Genomic DNA, 20,524 nt, shown 5'->3' on the forward strand with positions numbered 1-20,524 from the left:
TCCTGCAGGCAGTTCCAAACCTATGCTGCTCCAAACGGCCCTGCCAGCTCTTGGGCACTGTGCAGGGCACAGGCACAGTGCTCCAGTGAACCCCATCCCTGCCTCACAGCCACAGAACTCGGGGCTCTCTCCCGCCCTGGGTCCCACATGACACATGCAATGGTTCAAGCCTCATCTGGGAGCTCCGTGTCTCCCATGCCTTGAGCCACCCTGGTGTTGTGCTGCAGCAACAGAGCTGATGGAGCTCTTCCCATTCCCACGGCAGGCTGTGACAGGTGCACCCCTCACATGTGATCCAGCACATGTCTTGGAAGTTGGCAGAAGAGAAAGTCGGGAGGAAAGGCAAAACATCTTCCATGCTGCTAGCTCAGACATCAGCTCTGGCTCCTTCTTTGCTGGAATTGAAGGAGTCGGAGCTGGCATGGCAATAGTGGGGTTAATAACGGTGGTATCGAAAGTATTTGCTGTTGATATTGCTGATGCTTTTTTAAAATGGTCAGAAATATGTGGTACAGCCTCTGGTGAAGCACTCCACAGAAAACACAGCATTTCTGCAGCAGAATAACAGCTTGTGGTTTAAATAAATGTTGTTATTTCTGCTCATCTGTAGGTGTACATATATGTTTTGGTTCAGTGGCTGCCAGATACTGTAAATGAGTATTGATTTCCTTTTCTATTTTAAGCTTTTCTGCAGAAAAGACATCCCACATGCCTTTAGCTTTCTTTGCCTGTAGCTAAAGTGATTGCAGCCAAGTATTTATCTAACTAAATACTCTTTTATTTCATTGTTACCACTTATCCTTGTTTTAGTAGTTGCACCCCAAGCTGGCCAGGACCCCATCCACATTTTGGAGCTTAAAGCTATTACATCTGGCCCTTTTTGAGAGCAAATCAACAAGACAGTGATTAAAACTCGTGGCAGGTAGGTTATTTATGTTAGCATGGCAGCCCTCACTGCCAGAGGTGAAGATGCCTAGCTGCTAGAAATGAAAGAACATTTTCAGAACCAAACCTTCAGTAGTTAAATTCTTTGGACACACAGATTAGCTCAGTGCAGCCAAGAAATAACTCATCTGGATTTGGCAGCCATAGGCTGAAGTCTGTATCTGTTTGTTAACTTTCAAGTCGTCTGTAGGTAAACCATTGCACCTCACCTGTGATTAAAATTTACTTTGATTCAAAATGTGAATAAACATTTCAGCCTTTAAAGCCCATGTTGCAGTAATCACTGTCTCAGCAGCGTTCCATGTCTCACATTTAGCTGCTTACATTCAACTTTCCTTCCTACCTCAGGTCTACAGCAAACATGGAATAGTAAATTAATTGGAACAAGCTCAAAGCCTTGGCAAACGTTTTGCCTGTGACATTCCTGATTTCCCAGAGGAATAGCTCCTGATATTGATTTTGACAGAGCCTGTAAAGACTCACTGTAAAGATTCCTCTCATAGCTGGGCAGGGCTGAAGTGCAGCTCTGGGATGTGCCAAGATTTCATTGGAAATGAATGTGTTTAATCTCAAAATATGTTAAAATATACATAAGCGCTTTATGATTAGGAAATCAGTCCTCGAGTTTCTGTCTCTAAGTTTATGGGATAATTCCGTCCTAGCTTTTGGAAAATCACACGGAAAAAGATTGGCAACTTGGAGACTCGTGTTACCTGTGACATTTGAACTTTTAATGAGTTCATCAGTTAGTTAAGGATAACCAATTAAGATCTCTGCCAACACAGAGGACTGCTGACAAAATTGGCAATTGACTCAGTGCAGGAAGCAATCAAGAGTTGCACATTACGGGTGGGATTGCCTGGCTACAAACAGTACTATTAGGTCTAAGTATGTCAGGGAATTGAAGTTTTTCTTTAAACCGTTGCCATACAATTGGGAATTGTACATTCAGTGCTTTATTAAAAAGTAATAATAACACTGTATTTTGAGTTTACAGAACAGGTAAGGTGTCATCTCTCTTGCTCCTTCTTTATTCACAGCTCTCTTTGTGAAAGGTGCCCCTGACCGTGGTGGGGGGTTGGAACTAGGTGATCTTCAAGGTCATTTCCAACCCAAACCATTCTGTGATTCTGAGCTAGTGAAGATTTGCCCACATAAGCCCAAAATACCTGATCAAAGTACTTCAGTCATGCAGTTTTTATTGCGAGGAGTAGCTTGGAAATGCTCTGACCCCTTGTGCCAAGTGTGCACTTTTCAGCCTCTTCCTTGCACAGGTGCTGAGGTGATGAGTTCAATTCTTCTTTTATTGCTTTTTCAGTATTGTTTGTCATGAGTTGTCTGTACCATCTGCTCCTGAAATAGCAACTTGAGAATGGAGGTGATCAGAGTCATGGCTAGAGAATAAAACATGGACAATCACATTTTAGAAAACCATAAATTTTGTGGGGAGATTGACTTTGACGGACCTCTGGTGTGCCCAGGTTCAGACCAATAGTGATGTCCTTCATCAGAAATACCTTGTGAAGAAACTGAAGTCAGAAGAAATCTGCAGACTTGTCTTAGAGGGCTTTAGCAAATGATGCTTAACATTTAGATGTAGTGTTTTCTGCAGCACTTGATTATTTGTCTCAAATCATGAGCCCTTCTTAACAAATATGTGAAAATAACCAAGCAAACAAGCATGTTACTAAGGACTTGAACGTTAGCAAGTAATTGTGTGGACCAAACCAGAGGGATGGCTTTACTAAGTCCAATAATTTCCATCATTTGAAAGCTACAGAGGGTCATCTAGAACTCCCCACCTCGATACAGGCATACTGCTATCTATTTCCATCTTCTGTGCTATGCTACAAGGTGAAATTAAATTGTCCATGGCTGGGATGCCATGCAGGGAGTATTTTTACATGGCTTGAGTTGATCAATTAATGAAGCACACCTTGTTCCTTTCTAGGAAGCCTCCCTGGTCTTTTAGGGTTGAGTTGGGTTTGTCAGGCTATGAACTTACAGCAGCAGTAGTGACTTATCACTGGAACAGGTGCCAGTGTTCTGAATGTGCCGAGACTGCAAGCGAGCTCAGTAAAAAGGAACTGGCTTTGCACAGCTGCTTTGAAGCAGAGACATACTTTCACATTAAAAAAAAACCCTTTTTTGGTTTAGTGAACGGGTCTAGTACTGAACTAGTGTGTAGTGCTGAGTTTAAGCCATAGTAACTGTGCAGAAGAAGCTTCTGGCCCTTTAACAGCAGCTTTCTCATGCTTCGAAAGGACAGTCTGTCTCATTACATGGGACTTTCTTTTTCCAAGGCTTTGGCTCACCAGGCAGTGCCTGCATTTTGATTTCAATAAGAAACTGCCACATGACTGGCTAAACGGTAATTTTTGTCCCTTTGGAAATCATTAGAGGTTCAGTGCAAGTCCATGAAAGAGGAGGAGGAGTCTGTGAAAACTGTTCTTGCTCTTACTCCCTATCTGTTGGTTCCCCATTGAGAATGGTGGTCCTGCAGCCGCCTTCCATCTGCAGTAGCTTTGCTTCCAAGTCAACATGAATTTTTAATAAAATTAACCAGAAGTATTTTATTTTTCCTGATTTCCAAGGGGATCTGCACCAGAAACTCTTTTGTTTCTTTGCCTAACTTTTCTTCACACCCTAAAGCTGTTCTAAAAATTTTGGGTGTGATTTCAGATTGACTTGAATTTTGCAGCTGTGCTTTGCACAGTTTTTTTAGAAAGATTCTGACTGTTTTGTGCATCTATCCTTGTAGCTCCCCTTAGGAGATCTGACCTCCATTTTATCTCTCTTGTAGCCCTTGTACTGAAGAAGGGCCAAAGCAGAACAAAGTACAGGACCAAGATGTCCAATTCCAGCCTTCCTCCCAGTCAGGCCCTGGGACAGTTCTGTCCAGGCTCCCCCAGCATCATCTCTTCCTCAGTCCTGTGTGTGTGGCAATGCCTACACCTTCCCTCTTTGGAAACAGAGGTTGTAATTCTTCTTTCAAAGATTCCTGTGTTCTGTAGAAGGGCAGCAGTAAGAGGGAAGTGCAACTCCAACCCTGGGCTGCCTGTGTCTCCAAGGATCTTGTCTTCCTTGTAGATTCAAAGCAGCAGGTCTGGCAGTCGGTTTTGCCAAGGAAAATCCCATCTCTGATATCAAAGTGGAGGATTGGCTCCCCGAGGCAGTCCGTGTAACCCTAGAATCCCTCCTCCTCAGATTTATCCAAGAAAGGGGTGGGAAGATCCGGCCCATGAGTTTTAAGCTACACGCCATGCATTTCAACTCTGATCTCAGCCTCACGTCCCCTAAAATATTACTTCAAAGCTTCCTTGAAACAAAATACAGCTGGTCTCAAATGTTAACTTCGCAGAGATTTATCCAGAGCTACGCAATTTCAAGGATCCAATAATTCCTTCCCTCCCACCCCCACCTGAAGTTTCCTTCCTGTCTTTTCCCTGTATTAGACAACTCGAGTTATTCTTGGTGAGGGCTTGCATTTTGAAAAGCTACAATAAATCAGTGTAAACTGTTTCTCCACATTGTTTTGCACTGGCTCTATCTAGATCCTGTTGAACCTTTTGTTTTGAAATATGTTTTTACTACCCAGTTCTGTCTCTGCTCCATTGATTTATGGTGTCTGCACTTTTCTGGTGTTGCTGGAGAACTTAAGCTTACTCCTGAATGTCATGGCAGTTCTCAAATGCCTTCCTAACTCTGTGCTGGTGAGGAATTGTGATTTTGAAATGTGTCATGAGAGTAGGCTTGCAGACATGTTCCAAGAGAGCTGCTTATACCAGCAGGCACAGATTTTTAAGACTGAGCCCGAAATCACTATGGTGTAAGACAGTAAGATGGTGCTTACACCAACAGGAGCCCCTTCGGACAGGCTTACATGGGAACTTCCAAGCCTGAGGAAATGAGGAAAGAAAGTGGGAAGCAGAGTTTGCTGAAGAGGCTTATTTTTTAACTGCCAGTTTAGGATCTGGACAGGAATGAAGCTACTGGTTCTACTAGACTGGACCAAACCACATCAAACACCAACGTGCAGAACCCTCAGTCCCCACAGGCTCTGTGAAGGCAAGCAGAAATTGTGCAGTGTGACATAGTGCATGTTCCTTTGGCATGCTCTGTTGTGCTTAAAGGATTTTCACAGTTAAACTACTACATTTGTGAACCACTACTTACCTCAGTCTATCTAGAAGAGGTGAATTCCTCCAGATTGGGAGCTCTGTGAGATATCCATGCTGATGCTCTGTGGTCTGTGGTATTGAGAGAAGGCTGATAGAGACTTGAGTCCGGGCTATTGCCATTCTGACTTGCTTTTTCCCCTGAGTTGCTAAAAATAGCTATAGAACTGCTAGTTTCACACAACAATGTTCAATGGCAGCTGAAGAAAGAGTTGGCTACCCAGATTACAGACCTGCATGGCAAAGCTGTGGGCCAGTAGGACAGAGGCTAAGAACACAGTTCTCAAGAAACCTGAGCAAGAGAGCAAGCAAAGCCCTTGGATATAATGCCTCCTTGGCATTGGATTGGAATTGGGAGCAAAGTCATTGCCTCTTAATCTCCAGAAGGACATAACTCAGATGTTTCTTAGAGACGGAAGGATGGCATGAAGGGACACACCTGACTCCACCATAAATATTCCTGTCTAACTGGAGTCATCAGGCTGAACTCTTGGCTAAGCACAACATGAGAGAAACTGTCATAGCTATTTTGTGATCCCTGCCCATAGCCCAAGTTTTATGAGGGTCAGGTGGGACACAAATCACCTCAGGAAAAAAAAATGCAAAAGCTGACTCAAAAAGCAGGCACAGAGACATCCCTCTTCCAAACTTCAGGTCTTACACTGAAAGCAAGGGGCTGAAGAGGCCTCCAGGGAAAAGGTCACCAATAGTGAACAAAAAAATTCATTCTTTATTACATGTTCTTGGAAATTGTTAGCTGAATTCTTTTTTTTAGTGGTAATCTTTAAGCAAATACCAAGGGTAGAAAATTAGATTGACGCTTAAATCCAACAAACTTACAAGATGCTTAATGCACAATCTTATCAGGTGAAAGAAAACTAATCTTCATAGTCAGTGAGGCTCAGTCACCCAGCTAACACTAGAATGCACACCTTTCAGTGACTTTTCATTATAATATACTTTGGAAGCAAAATACACACATAGCATTACATTTTTAACACATTAAAAGATCTGTGAGCAACTGTCCAATTGCTTGTCCAAAAATGTGACTAGTGAAATGTTTTTGATAAATAAAGGTTAATTGTTCAGCTGCAAAGGAACTGATAAATCAACTCAAAACAACAGAATGTAATACTTAAGCCAGTCATTTTTCTGGCAGTCTAGCTGGCTAAGAGCTTTCCTGTCATTTAGTTTTTAAAAATTACTTTAGGAATTTAGTGTCTGGTATTCAAAACTGCTCAAGTCAGATGTTCTTTGTTAGAACTGATCTGGTTCTGATAACAACATACATAAGACCAAATGAAAAGCATGGCTGCCTTACACAGAATAACATGGTATTATCTTAAATTGAGAGGACTCTATTCAGGAAATCACTTCTGCACGGGATTAAATCAATCCTTATTCCGGACAGCATTTATAAATCCTTTTGTAACTTTCATCTTGTACTTTGCAAGTCCTGTTGGCTTTCATGTGTTGAAGAAAGTTTCCTGAGGTTAAGCAAGTACTTAAATATTGTGCTGAAGAGGGATGCTTTTGAATGAGGTGGAAAAGATAGCATTTTTCATATATGCAGTCATAGGAAGTTTGTCTTCCGTTCTTTAGTCCAGTCCCAATGTTTTGGGTTATTTTCTAGCAATAAAAGAGCATGCACAGGATCCCACAGTAGTGGCTCTCTCCCCAGAGGACACAAGATGTTAAAGTCATACCATCCTGCTCACTACCTCCTTTGTTTAGTTCAGCTTCAACATGAATTTTGTTGAAAGCAAAGCAAGAACATGGGTCTTACACCCAGCAGGATCCAAGTGCTGAGTGGTGTTTCTGGCCTGCAAGGTTTCATAGCACAACAGCTTTCTGAGTGTTTTCATTTTATTTCTAACGACTGAGCCTCAGTTCAAGGAGGCTCTTACTCACATGTATGATTGCGATTGATTGTGGAATTGCATCTCTAAACAATTGTTCTGGCACAGCAGAGGGGGCAACATGTGTCCAGCACAAAAGAAAGTGAGAACCTCTAAATCTGCCTTTGTACGTAAAGCTGCAACCTGAACACCACCCTGCCCTGTGAAGCTGCTCCCCACACAAGAAGTGAAATATTAGTGCAGGTGAAATTACAGTGAGGAATAGGGAAGGTTGCAAACAGCTAAAGTTTGGATCAACTGGTGACCTCCCCGAGAAGCAGGACAGAAAGACAATGTTTTCATGTGGATTTGTGCACAGTGGCATTGGCTTTGTGTGGCAACCTGGCCTCCACCAACTCCCAACATCCCCGATTCAGGAAAAGGTGTTTGCACGTGCCTTGTACCAACTGCAGGTGTGACATTGCTGCATATTACTGGATTAACAAGCCACAGCTGCAACATAGGAGGGACTGATACCAGTGATGGGTGACCTGCACAGTGGACTGTGGGAGCAGAGACTGGTCACTGATGTATACCATCACCTCCTTATGGGAGAGAACTAAATACAGCCAGTAGTTGATTTAAACAGAAGACAAATATTGTCCTGCCCTCTTGTTGCAATAAGCAACTGCATCCGTTTGCCAAGCTGTGCGGTACCAGGAGGCAGAAACCTGCGGTGGGGAGGGAGGAGGAGGAGGAGGTGGTGAAGGCTATGGGAAGGGCAAGGGATCTGTGAAAACCATCTGTTGCTTTTGCAAACAGCAGTCAATAAACAGGTTTCCTTTAATAGCCACAATTGTTGTTGCACCAGTTGGGTGAGAGCAAGCGCGTGGGCAATTACTCATGCTCAGCTCACACCTTGCTTTGTGTGGAGACACACCTGCTGAGTGTGGGGGAGCCGTGCTGTTGTGTGAGTAGGTGCTTTCTTGAACAGATGCCAAAGTAATGCCATTTCGAGGTGTTCAGCAATTACAGTTCCACCAGCCACAGCCAGCTGGAGCATCCAAAGATACATCAGGTTTCCCTGTCTGTGGTCGGGGAGATTGGAATTAACAGGTATTCAGGCACAGGTCAGTCTCCAACAGAAAGTTTTGCAGGCTGTGCACTATGTTTTCTACGTGACATGTTTGAAATTCCAATGATTTCAGCAGCACAACTTCAAGAGCTGGAATTGAAGAAATTTCTCCCCAGTACCAGTTTGATACATGGCCAATACACAAACCTTTTTTAAACAAAATTCTCATTGAGGCTGCACACAGAGGCACCGCAGTCCTGCAAAATCTTAAACCCTGCAGGATTCCTGTGTTAATTTTAAATGAGTCTGTGGAAAGCAATCTCTGATATTCTGTTATTCCAGCCATTGTGGTAAGGAAGGAGCAGGCTGTGATTCCAGAGCAGGGATGTCTGAAAAAATGTTTACATACAGTAAAGAACTGCTGTCAGTCAATCTAATAACTCGTTGCATTTTTCTGGCAGCTTGCTAGTGAAAATACATTGAACCATGTATTTGTTATACTGCCTTCAGGTATTATTTGCCAAATCTAAATTTGTTTTGTAATGGAAAATGAAGGATTAAGCGAAAGAGCCAGATATTTCAATCACTGTTCAGATGATACTCATACTAATTTCAATTTTTCAAGCTGTTGTGTTTAATGTATGGCCTCTGTGCTTAGACCTGAAAACTGGAGCTAAAGAGCTGTGTAGATGTGACCTAGTTCTAAGTCAGCAAAGCCACTCTCACTTTTTATTGAACCACAGAACAGGCTACTTTTGTTTCATCATGACAATCTGGAAATTTTACTCCTTGTTTATGATTTTTGATAGGACAAAACTTTCAAAAGTATCTAAGTCTCCTCAACAACTGCTGTCTTTAGAGCTCTTAAGTCACAAGCAGGCTCAGGGATTTTATTCAGTGTTTTGCAGACAAATAATAACCCAGGTCTGTTCCCTGTGGTGTGCAAAGGCTCAGTTCTGCTCAGTTCTGGCAGCTGTGTGCTAGGTGAGAGGAGAGGTCACAGGAACACCTTGCTTCTCTGAAGAATTGAGGTTTTTTCTTTTCTCACTGGTTTCACAGCTAATGAGGGGTCTGAGCATCTCGGAGGATGCTGACAGGCTAAGTCATGGTACTGTATCAGTGTGAATGAAAGCAAAATGAGGGCTTTGTTGTCAGGGGATGAAATAACCAAGAATTGCCTGAAAGAGCTTCCCATTAGGTTTCATTCACTTGATGCCATTCAGTGCATAAATTCAAATAATATTTCCCTGAGAAATGAAGGGCTTTATTCAGTCAGCCAAGTTACACCTTAATCTCTGTACCTAGTCAGCAGAAACAAATGTAGGTCCTCTAAAGAGTAACTGAGGGCTTAAGTGAGACACTGAGCAGGGAAGCTGTCAAGGAGGTATATGGCAGAGAGACTTAACCTGTCTGAGTGTATTGGATATTGAGGTGATGGGTACACGGGAATTTCTCTCACATTCCCTTATTTTCTGCATCAGTGTCCTATGCAGGCAGTGCCACTGTTCACTGTGCTGCAGAGTCCAGAGCCTGTGGGTTAACAGCCTGGCTTTGCTTCACCGCCTGTGGCATTTCTGAATGTTGGGCACGTCTGCCAGCCCCCGTGAGGTCTCTTTAGGTGGCCCAGGATGAGGGCTGGGGTACCATGTGGTGTAGGTGGAGGCAGAAGCAGTTGGATGGTGCTTCCAGTTTTCAGGAGCATGTACAGAATAATGATTTGCTCTTCCAACACTGGCTGCAGCATTTCTACTGTGCTGCCTGTGTCTGGGAGAGGTGGGACATGTAAAGCTATAACGCCTCTGCTGCAGAAAGTTAATATTCTCCACTGTGGAATGAGCAATGTCTCAATTCCTTCAGTGTTTGGAGCTTTAATAGACCCTGCACTCCTAAAATCAGTCTGTCTGCCGGATGCATAGATAACTTGACAAACCTATTGACCAGGGACGATGACAAAGGAAGGAATGACTGCTCCACACAGATTGTTTTGAAACCCTCAGTGACAATAAGACGATTTGTAAGGCAAAGCAAGTTAAATACGGTGCATGACCTAACCTCAGCCTTGCTAATTGGTGTTAGACAAGATACCAGAGCATCTCTGTGTTGCTGCTTTTGTGGTGCTGCTCTGTACAATCCTTCTGGTTTCAATGGATGCTCTTGCAAGTTGTCTAGCTGAGAAAATACTTTGAAGCAGATGCAAATCAAAGAGCTAGAGCAGGAGTTTCTGCATCATCCATCATGTTTTTAAAGTTTAAATATATTAAGACTTTATTGCAGTTTTTTGCAGTGAATACAGTCTAAAAAGATATTCAAAATCTCAGTCAAAATAAAGTTGAGGAATTCACTAGCTCTTAAGTGCTGTTATTATTTTATGTTGTCAGTTCATGTAATATTTCACTGTTCATGTACTGAAAATGTCAGACTTGTAGCCTTCAAATGATTTTGTGGTTGCTGATGTTGCAATGACAAATGGTTCTTTTAAACAAACAAGTTATGTTTATGTTGCTAAAGCTGGATTTTAAATAGTCACCTGTCAAATCCAGCAAAACTTCTGCAATTTCATTGCTACTTCTGCTATAGTTCTAGTCTAAGTCTATACAAACTTTATCTAGTAAAAACACTGCGGAGGTTTATTCAAGTTCAGTCACTCTCACTTGATGCCATTCCAGGAAAAGTAAAGTATTGTTCATAAAACTGGAATCTTCAAAGATAAGTATTTGCAAAAATAAGTGTCCGTAGACTGGTTTTTTTTATTATCTCTGTCTGTAGCTTTACAGTAGCTATGTAAGAGTCACTTTATTCACGAAAGCAAAGCAACTGTTTTGGGGCAGAAACTGGAATGGTAAAATTACTGGAGTTGGGTCAAAAGATAAAATTCCAAAGTCCAACCAAAGCTCTTGGCTGAAATTTCATCTTGGGGTGCTCTCGAGCATCAGACAATGTTGCAAGTTATATTGTTAAGGACAATATTTGTATTTGAATCCACAGAGAAATACCAGTTGCAAAAGAAATAACTGGCAACACTTACACTGTAGGAGAGTGTAGGCACCTCAAGCCCAAGGTGGAGTTATCCAGCTCAGGGACTCACTCACTCACAGCAGACCACGGTGGCTCTGTCCCATGAGCAGTTGACTCCCATGTAGTCTGTCCTGCTACCACCAGGTGAAGACCGGGTCAATGGAGGATGACAATGGTTTCCTCTCTGTTCAAACCCTCTCAACCATTAGATATTTGCCTCGTATTTGCTGATGTCTGAAATGCTGTTGCTGAATTGAATACGCTGGTTTCACTTGCAGCTCTGAAGCCTTTGTGGGTTGATTTCCACGTTAATGATTTATACATTGATGCTCCATTTAGGGCCCTCGTGTTCATCGCCCACGGCGCTGGGGAGCACTGCGGCCGCTATGATGACTTGGCCCAGAAGCTGACAGGACTTAACTTGTTTGTGTTTGCCCATGACCATGGTGAGTAGCCCTAAATCTGTACTTGATTTACAGCAGCTCAGGCCTTTTCTGAAGTAAATGCTGTTAAAGCTATTCAGCTATTCAGCACTGAGAGAAGAGTCAATAAAATATTTACAACTAGACATAAATGAGAAAGGGATCATCTGTTGCATTGTAAAGATCTGCATGTTGAATCTTTTAAAGCTATCCTTGTTTGCCTTGAGTTTTCCTCAGCCTTGCCCTTGACATTACTGCTGGTGCTATTTTAACCTCTCTGTAAGGGATTATTTCTCTTTTTACCTGCCTCTTGGGGGTGAAGTGGTATTATCCACTATGGAAGTGGGACTAGGTTGATGTCCTAAATGATCCCAGAGGGAACGCTGAAATGTCAGCATAACTTTCATTTATGGATACAACCAGACAGCTGCATCCTTGGAACATGGAGGGGCACGGAGACATCACAGACATCTTTGGACATATCTCCACAGTCCAGCAGAGACACTGGAGCTGTCTGTGCACAGCTCAGCTCTGATGAGGGACCAGCCTGAGTGTGTGCAAGGCTGTGATAACACAGCAATACCCCTTTGGCCCTCAGCTAGTAGGTTGGGGTGATGCTGGACCACATATGCTTATTGTCCCTGCTTCTTCTGGCTTGAAGATCTCTGCTTTTTGCTCCATGATGTGACATAGATATGCTGGGTATCACCAGATCTCCTGCAGTGCATGGACTAGGACATCTCAGTAATGTATTTGAACCATCTATCCTGCTTGTTTGATAGCCTTCTGTCACACCTCACCCTTGCAATTTCATGACTTCCATGTGCTTGGAAATCTTTGCCTTGATTTTACTTTGCAGGCCACTGCCTCCCTGCAAGTGCCAGTCTGGATATTAGCAAAATGAATCAGTGGGATTAATAATGGCAATGGACAAGAGGCAAGGGCAAATTCTGAGCTGACAGGTTGAAATGGGATGAATATCAATTGGTGTAAATCTCATGTCATTTGGGCAGATCATTCACAGACATTGGAAAGTATATTGCAATTTACTTGGCTGACAAGCCAAGACTCAAACCTGCCCTTAGGTCTCCTCAAAGACAGGACTGTTTAATTTGAGCTTGAAGATCCCAAATGCATGTGAATCATTGCACCATTTAGTCGGAGAGAGGAAAGGTGAAACATTACTGAATCCAGGTACCAAGGCTTCCCCTCACATTTGCTCTTGTGACTCACTCTCAGTCACAGCACTGCACTTGATGTGCAGAAACACCACCTATATTTTCTCTGAAGAGGAGAATACCTGATTCTCAGGACAACTTGCAAGGAAAATAAATAAGACTCATGTGATTTTTTTGAACAACTGATCACGCACCATGTGGGGGGCTGGCTTTGCAATGACAGTAGACCTGTGCAGAAGTATTGTTGCTGACCACCTGAGTATCTTTCTCCATGTATATGCACAGTATTTCCAAGTGTTGATTCATTCATTTCTATACACTTTGCTCTGAGTTGGAGGTAGGCTGGCAGGAGTCTGCAGTAATCCCATTAGAAAGTGTCTCCATCCCCCTCTGTTCATCTGCCTGGAACAAAGTTCATGGGAAAGGGGAAGGAACAGGCCAATTCTGCCCACTCTGCAGCTGCTGTTAGCAGACCACAGACAGTCCATACAAAAAGTAACTGAACTACAGGACACACAAGCCACTTGTGCAGAGTCCCCATGAGCCTGTGAGAGACTGTGCATGCTTAATGTTGTGCCTTAGTTCCTCATTCCCTTAAAGCCTGATAAAGGTTGTAAGAAGTAGAGCTAAAATAACAATAGTTGAAGCAACAAACCTAGAAAAAAATGACAAAACACTGTATTTATCACATGGATTTGATACAGAGAATGCCTCTTATGTTGGTGGTGAAGGGTCTTTGGTGTGCAGGTTCCTGTCAGGCTTGTTTTCTGCTGTGTGATTATTTGCTCTCTTTTTTCCTTGAATATCTTTTTCACTAGAGAAGCATAAATATTTCATGGGGTTTCTTGTTTTGGTTTTTGTTTTGGTTTTTGGTGTTTGTTTTTTTTTTAATGTACCGATGTTGCTGGATTAATTAGTTTAATTAGTACAAATCTGGTTGCTCAGGCCAGTTGTCAACTTCGTTCTCTCTGTCAGACCTACAGTTTTCTTTGTAAATTCCTTTTGGTTTTCCTCATCAGCAGAGAGGAGAAGGTGAAGAGGAACCTGACAGCAGAACAGTGGGAACACAGTTGTGTTACACAAAGAGCTGATTTAACTAAGCCTTGATTCACTGTGAGTTAAAAAGACAATTAATATCTTTTAGGCTATGTAACAAAATCTTTGCACATAAAGAGGTAAGCACGAAGGATAAAATTTGTTTGATGGAATGCAAGTTACAGCCTGAGCTGGATGGCAGAGAGAGCTGAAGGACATAAACACCTCCATTGCCAAAACTGCTTCAGTCAGAAGTAGTTTATAGCTTTTCTCCACCATTTTATCTATTCCAAATCACTTAAACAGTGTGTTCCCCCTTTGTGTCCTGTCATTTGGGTATCTGTGGGTAATACTAATTATTCCATTGTGTTAGCACAATAGTAACTGTCTGTTCCCCATCTCATACAGTGGCTCTTGGTCATATGAGTTCGGTGTAGATTTCCTGACCTGGACATTTATTCTGGTTCTGATATTCTCATGGATAAAATTCCCAATACAGGCACATTATCCATGAGGTCATTAATGCAGTTCCACAGTGTGGCTAGCGTGATTTCCCAAATGAGTTGGGAAGTTACTAGGGCTGTAATATGCGTGACTTGACTGATTTATATTGTGTCTATCCTTCAGTCAAAAGAAGGAAAAATAATTTCCATTTTTATTGCTGAGTCTGTAGGAGCTTACACAGTGGCTCTAAATCTTGCCAAAGGCTGCTCTACATCGTTGTTTCCTCTTATTCAAGGCTTCAGCAAAAATGTTGGTACTTCACAGAGTATAACACTATTCACCCCAATCTGTGTCTTAGTACCTTATTGCCCTGTAGAAGGTATCACTGGCTCAGTTCTCTTAGGATGTCAAGATTTGAACGTTTACTCTTTGGGGTATTTCATTGTAATCACAGACTGCTGGACCTCATAGATATGTATTAGAAATTTTCTGTGGTAATGGTGGAAATTGAATTCCAGAAGACCTCTTAACCTTACCTTACATCTAACGTTATTAAATGGCTTTGGTTTATATCAATCCCATGAAAGAGGAAAATAGAATTTCTGTGTAATACAGCATTTTTTTCTGTGGTCTCTTATATGGTGCTTTTAACAGGCAGATAACCATTTCCCATGATTTCTGGGGTTGCTTGGCATGCAGCCTCATGAAGGCAGAGTTAAGGCTGGTGGGTCAGGTACCTTTCTGCAGGTTTAGGTATTTTGAAATGACACCTCACTTTTTCAAATTTGTTTCTATATTGCTATTATTTTATTATGGCAAGATTCTGATGACAGAAAAAAGAGACAGACAAACACATTAGTTATTGGCAGTCAATTTAGGAAAGCTCTCTTAGAAGGAATACCTGTGGGGATTCATCAAACTGGAATGACATTGTAATTCTTCAGTCAGCTGCCAATTGCAGCTCCTTTAGCTATAATGCAGTATTTTTAGGGATCTGTAAAGCTGGGAGCCAAGGAAAACAAGAATAAAGGATAGAGAATGTGGCTTTGTTTTCTCATACCAAGCATTTTCACTTGGTAAAGCACATGATGTTCCAGCTATCCTCTTCTCTCTTCCTGTAACATCTCATTTGCTGAGATCTAATGGTCTATGGTTGCATTTGCATGGCCAGAGCCCGGAACAACCACAACTTAACCTTCAAAAGCCCTAATGTCAACTAACAGCAGTCAAAAATGCATTACTAAGATGCAGGAGCCACAAAAATGTGTTTACTTTTCTCTTACACTTTTTAACAGTAGTTGAAAGTAGCCTTCTTTTTCACTTGGAGTTGCTGGTGCTTCTTACAGTTATTGTGGCTGTGTTATGTGAAGATGAGGAAGGAGAAATACTTAGCCCTGACCTGGCAGCAGTCCCTAGCCACTAGATTCACTTCCAACCTCCTGCTTTCTCCAGGCAGAATAAACCCTCTACCTGTCCTGGTACATGGAGACCTCTGACTCTTTGACCCTCTTTGAAGCTGTTGAATTTCCCACTTTCGAGTTATGTTTAATGTCAGATCAAAGCAGAAGGAAAGGTTGCAGCTCTAACAGCTTATCCACATTCCTTAGATGTTTGTAACAGAAGTTCAGCTTGCTTTGGCAGCCCCGCTGGTGCCTTGTGTGTGGTGAGCATTTCTGATGGGCTAGCAGGTCCCTGTCAGACACCCACTGCTGCTTGTGCTCTCCAGTAATTTTCTCACTGCCTTCTCTGTTTAAAGAAGGATTTATTTCCAAAATGTAGAAAATAGCTGGAGCGGAGATTGTTAAATGCATCAAATATTAGCTGCTTTTGTTTTGTTTTTTTTTCCAAGTGATTACTGTGTTGTTCTTGCAACTGTTAAAAGACCATTTTGTTGATGAGAACAGAAGGCTTTTATTTATTCATAGCACTGAGAAGGATTGATCTACACAGAGAGGTTAAAAAGGACTAAGCATGGTCAAATGTGAGAGGAAAATGACCAAGAAAGATGTCAGCATTAATAAGAACAAGAATTAAAGTAGCTCTGTAAGTTTGAAGTAAGAGCTCATGCACATCAGCATGAGGGAATGTTCTGGACAGCAGCACTCCCTGATGTTATGATAGGGCAGGCTTTAGGGATGGAGTCAGGAAAACCTTGGCAAGCATTATTTGGAGCTGGTTTGCTCACGGAGCAGCACAGCTGCTCCTTGGTGGCTGGGTGTGGGCCTGCTTATCCACCACAGCAGTCTGCTCTTTCCGATTCCTCCAGCAGAGCCTACTGCACTTGAGCAGGAAAGGTTTAAACTGCTTTTCTGCAGAACTATAGGAAAGAATGGCACTCATTTTTAATTACTTCTTTCCAAATGAGGGCTCCTGGCCTTCAGCGTGATACGTGAACACTGCTGGGAAATAGAATCTTCCATATGCGCTACTGGACATAACCATGGGTATGGACACATCAGCATTTGCAGGAGTGCAAAATGACTGCTCTCCCCATGAATACTGTTCTCATGCATGTCCCCCACAGCAGGAAGATCCTCACACAGGACTGGGATTTGCTTGCACACAAAGTTGCACTGCCTGAACCCTACTAGCAGCTGTGCTCAGAGCAGTTGGGCCTCTGCTGTTGCACTCATCCTTGGACAGATGCTCTTCTTGGGTAGGAAAGAGAATATAGCATTAGCTATAGTGTACCTCTGTTAGTGCATCCTCTTCCAGGCTTTTTCTGGAGGGATGAGAATTGTTCTCCCAGGAGAAATTCATAGTGCTTTGCAACCCCATGCAAAAATTAAAGTCCTGAACCTACTGTCCTGAACCTGAGGTCCTGTGGTAGGGTAGCATGGCTGGCAGGCAGTGAGATTGCATTGTGCCAGAGCAGAGTGTTTCACAGACTGTGAGGGCAGAAGGAGAGTCAGAGCCCAGCTGTCAGGTTGAGTTCCCCTCTCTGCCTATGCATAAAACCCCACTCTTGAAGAGTCAGGAAAACATTTAATGTTTTTACTAATGGTTTGAATCTGAAGACTCGCAGCCTGTTCGTATTTGTCAGATGAGACTGCTGTGGCAGTGAGAATTGCCAAGCAAAGAAGAAAATTCTTCAGAGTTTCAGATCAAATTTTGCAAGTACATTCCCTGTGGAGAAATTAGACCTTTTGTCTTCAAATTATCTCGACTTGTCTGTCAGTCCTTTATGATAATTGATTTGGAGTGGAGAGAGAGCTGCTAAGGGGTGATTAACCTGTTGTACCATGATGCAAGTGTACAGACATAAATCTTTGTTCATATAGCTCTGAAAACTGGTAGATTGAAAAGTCATGACAGAGTAAAACCAGCAAGAATGTAAGGGAACACTTTAATGATTCCTTGGCCCTTGATCATTGTTAAGTTTCATATGGACCTGTGAGCCCTGCCTGGAATTCATCCATTCTCCTGTTTTAACCTGGGGAACATTGAGTCTTAAACACAGCTGCGGCATCAGAAGCAAGCAGTGATGTGGGCAGAGATGGAAACTGAGGGGATACACCAGAGGACAGTCACCCTGGTCTGCCCCACCTCTCCTGTTCTCTCCTGTAAGCATCCACTCTAGGTTCCTCTCAGCAGGATCCCAGAGGAGATGGCTCTTTGTCCTGGCTGGCAGAGCACTGCCACTGCCATTTTATCCCTGTTTAGACTCCATGTTCAGTAGGGTCCCAAACCTTTCCTTGCCTTTCCTTCTCCAGATGATGAACAAAGGTAGCAGTCAGGCTTATCTGCCTTCCAGGGAGTGGTGAGGAATGTTCAGCATGTGCAGGGCACACAGGAGGTGAAACCACAGCGCGCATTTGCAGGGTGAGAGTTCAGATACTGCAGTACACCATGTAATTCCTTAGGCAGTGAGACAACCATGAGAACTTGGAGCAAAGTCATCCTGTAAAACAAACAGCTAGTGAGTAAACTTAGTTCTGCCTTCCTTCTCTAATTCTGCTTTGGTTTTGAGGATTCTCATGCAAAGAGATGAACTGGGAGATCAGCCTGCTCACCACCCACGAGCTCCAGTCAAAGTGAAACCAGTTGTTTCTCACCTCCAGCTCCTCTGCAGTGCCCTGTAGCACTGGATCTCAGAGCAGCACTGACAGCTTGCTGAGAAAACCAGGTCATTCAGTTTTAGCCTCTTGGAAATTATAGGCAAAATGATTCCTACTGCTAAGACACAACTTTCCCCATGTATTGGACAAGCTCTTGAACACAGTCTTTTGGCTGGATGGTGTATTTTCCCTTGCTTACTCCCAGATGGCTGCATGGGGTTGGGCTCTGTTGGTGGTTGTGAGATGGTACCTCCCAGAGGGACCACAGCTCATGTAGGAAAAAGTGCTCTGGATACACCTCCTATAACATAATGATGCTGAAATGTGCCTGTAATTGTATCATAATACAGTGAGTATACCAAAGGGAGTATCCTGTGGCACAACAGGCAGTTGTAAGCACTTTGAGATGGGTTTTATTAAACGGAGGTTTGCACACTATTATTTTTATTTTTGAGAAGCTCATTACAGACTTCCACAGCCTGATCCTGCTCGGGTGAAGCAATTTCAGCAGTGAATCTGTCACTTCAGCGCTCACCCTTCATTCACACTGGGATCACACGGTCCTGAATCTCTGTGTGCACCCCATGGCATCTTTCAGGGCAGTCAGCATTGTTTCCATTTGAGAGGAGGAACTACACAACAGAAAGAAACTGGGTAAAAAACAAATACCTGCAGTGCCTCATGCTCTAGAGGAGGCCACAAGCTGGGACTTGGAAATGCAAGCACAGCCTTTATTTTGTTTGTCATTTGAAGGCAGATGAAACAACACTCTCGAGCCAGGAAGCAGTTAGACCACAGCAAACTAAAAATAAAGAGAGGCTCCGCACAGCTGATGTGTCTGACAGAGCACATATATGCTGCAGTGGAGTATTTTGCTTAAAATGTTTGGGTTAGGAAAGGCGCAGGGGATATTCAGAGTTGTTTCCTCTCTACTCTACTCAGGGGATGAGACTTTGTTTGTTTTGTGGACTTCCCAAGAGTAATACCGGAGCCATGCTTACATAAAAGTAAGGAAAACCTGGTCCTGCACCTCTCTTTTAGGCAAGGGAGTTTGGAAATTGTGAGGACTTGGATACACCTTTAGCACAGGCACTAGAAGCAAGACCACTTGAAATCAGACGTGTAGTGTCATCTGCTGTATACTAATAAAACATGCCTATCACACCCGGGCTGCTCAAAGCAATCTATTTGTTTATCTGACCGATTATTATTCTTAAGTCAGATTTAATTGAGGTACAGTCAGTGATGTAAGACAGGCAGGTAAGTTCTGTGCTGTAACCCAGAGCTGGATGTAGGCATTGTTGGAATGGGGGGAAGACAATGCAGATGCTCCTTCATCACTGCCCTTGTATGTGGACATCACTAGATAATGTTGGGCTGCAGTAGAGATTGCAAAAGAATGGTTATGGTTTCCTCAGTTCTCCCAATTACTCTGCTCCTCCCAGCTGCTCAACCATTTCCTCACTGCTGTAGATCCACCCTGTAACAATAGATTATTGAATAAACAGCAACATTGTCATCCAGCTGAACAGGACTTTTGGCTTGGGTCCTGGCTGAACTGAGCTCACTTGTCATGCAGCAGAGCTGTGGTGTGAGCTCTGAAGGAAGAGGAGTTGGGACTCCCTGTACCCCAGTCATGCCCCATCTACCTTCTGGCACAAACCATTCTCTTTCCTCGCTCCATCAGGTGATGAGAAGGTGTTAGAGAGCCAGCTCCTCTGGCTTTGCTGCAAGCCCACTTCATGAGGGAATCCCTTTTGGGGCACGCTGGGCTCTGAGGGTCTGACTTTTTACTCTGAAAGAAATGGGCTGTGCAATCCGCCCCAGTTCTCCTAATTATTCACTGCTTACTAATGAGCAGGGGGAGAAATGTCAGTGGGTCATTCCATGAGATAGTACATCTTCTCAGCAGCTGCTTCTTGAACAAAGCCTCGCTGTTGGCCTTCACACAAGGAGGCGTGAGGCTGGAACAACAGTCCCCAGTGAGAGCGGACACGGCGGCAGAAGGAACAGAGTGCTCCCTTTAGAGCACAGCGACTGAACGTGGGGCTGTCAGCTCTGGCCACTGTCCAGACCGTGCTCCTCGACCTGTCACTGTTAACTGTTAACAGACAGACTGCATGACAGAGGAAAGACATGTCATTCATTCAGGAAACTTAAAAGGCTTCTTTCTTCCTATAAGGGTTGAGCCCTTCTGGCTCCTCTTCCACAATTCTGCCTCCCAGATGAGAAATACCCTCTGAGATAATGAGGAGTGGGCCACTGAATTTGTGTGTGGTGCTGATAATGTTGGGGCTAAGTGGTAGGCATTTTGGATGAGTGGTCCTGATAATCAG

At 43.2% G+C, this 20,524-nt stretch overlaps 1 protein-coding gene across 6 annotated transcripts in view; it reads left to right on the top strand.

Moving 5' to 3' along the window:
• MGLL (monoglyceride lipase) overlaps nt 1–20,524 on the top strand; it is a 108,729-nt gene that overhangs the window by 54,743 nt on the left and 33,462 nt on the right. For all 6 annotated transcript variants that reach the window (XM_027700892.1, XM_027700895.1, XM_027700894.1 and 3 more), the window contains one exon: nt 11,391–11,497. In XM_027700892.1, the coding sequence (XP_027556693.1) occupies nt 11,391–11,497 (107 nt within the window). The remainder of the gene's footprint in view (nt 1–11,390; nt 11,498–20,524) is intronic.

The sequence above is a fragment of the Neopelma chrysocephalum genome, unplaced genomic scaffold (assembly GCF_003984885.1).
Source record: "Neopelma chrysocephalum unplaced genomic scaffold, ASM398488v2 Primary Assembly neopelma1_147, whole genome shotgun sequence".
Taxonomy (NCBI): Eukaryota; Metazoa; Chordata; class Aves; order Passeriformes; family Pipridae; genus Neopelma; species Neopelma chrysocephalum.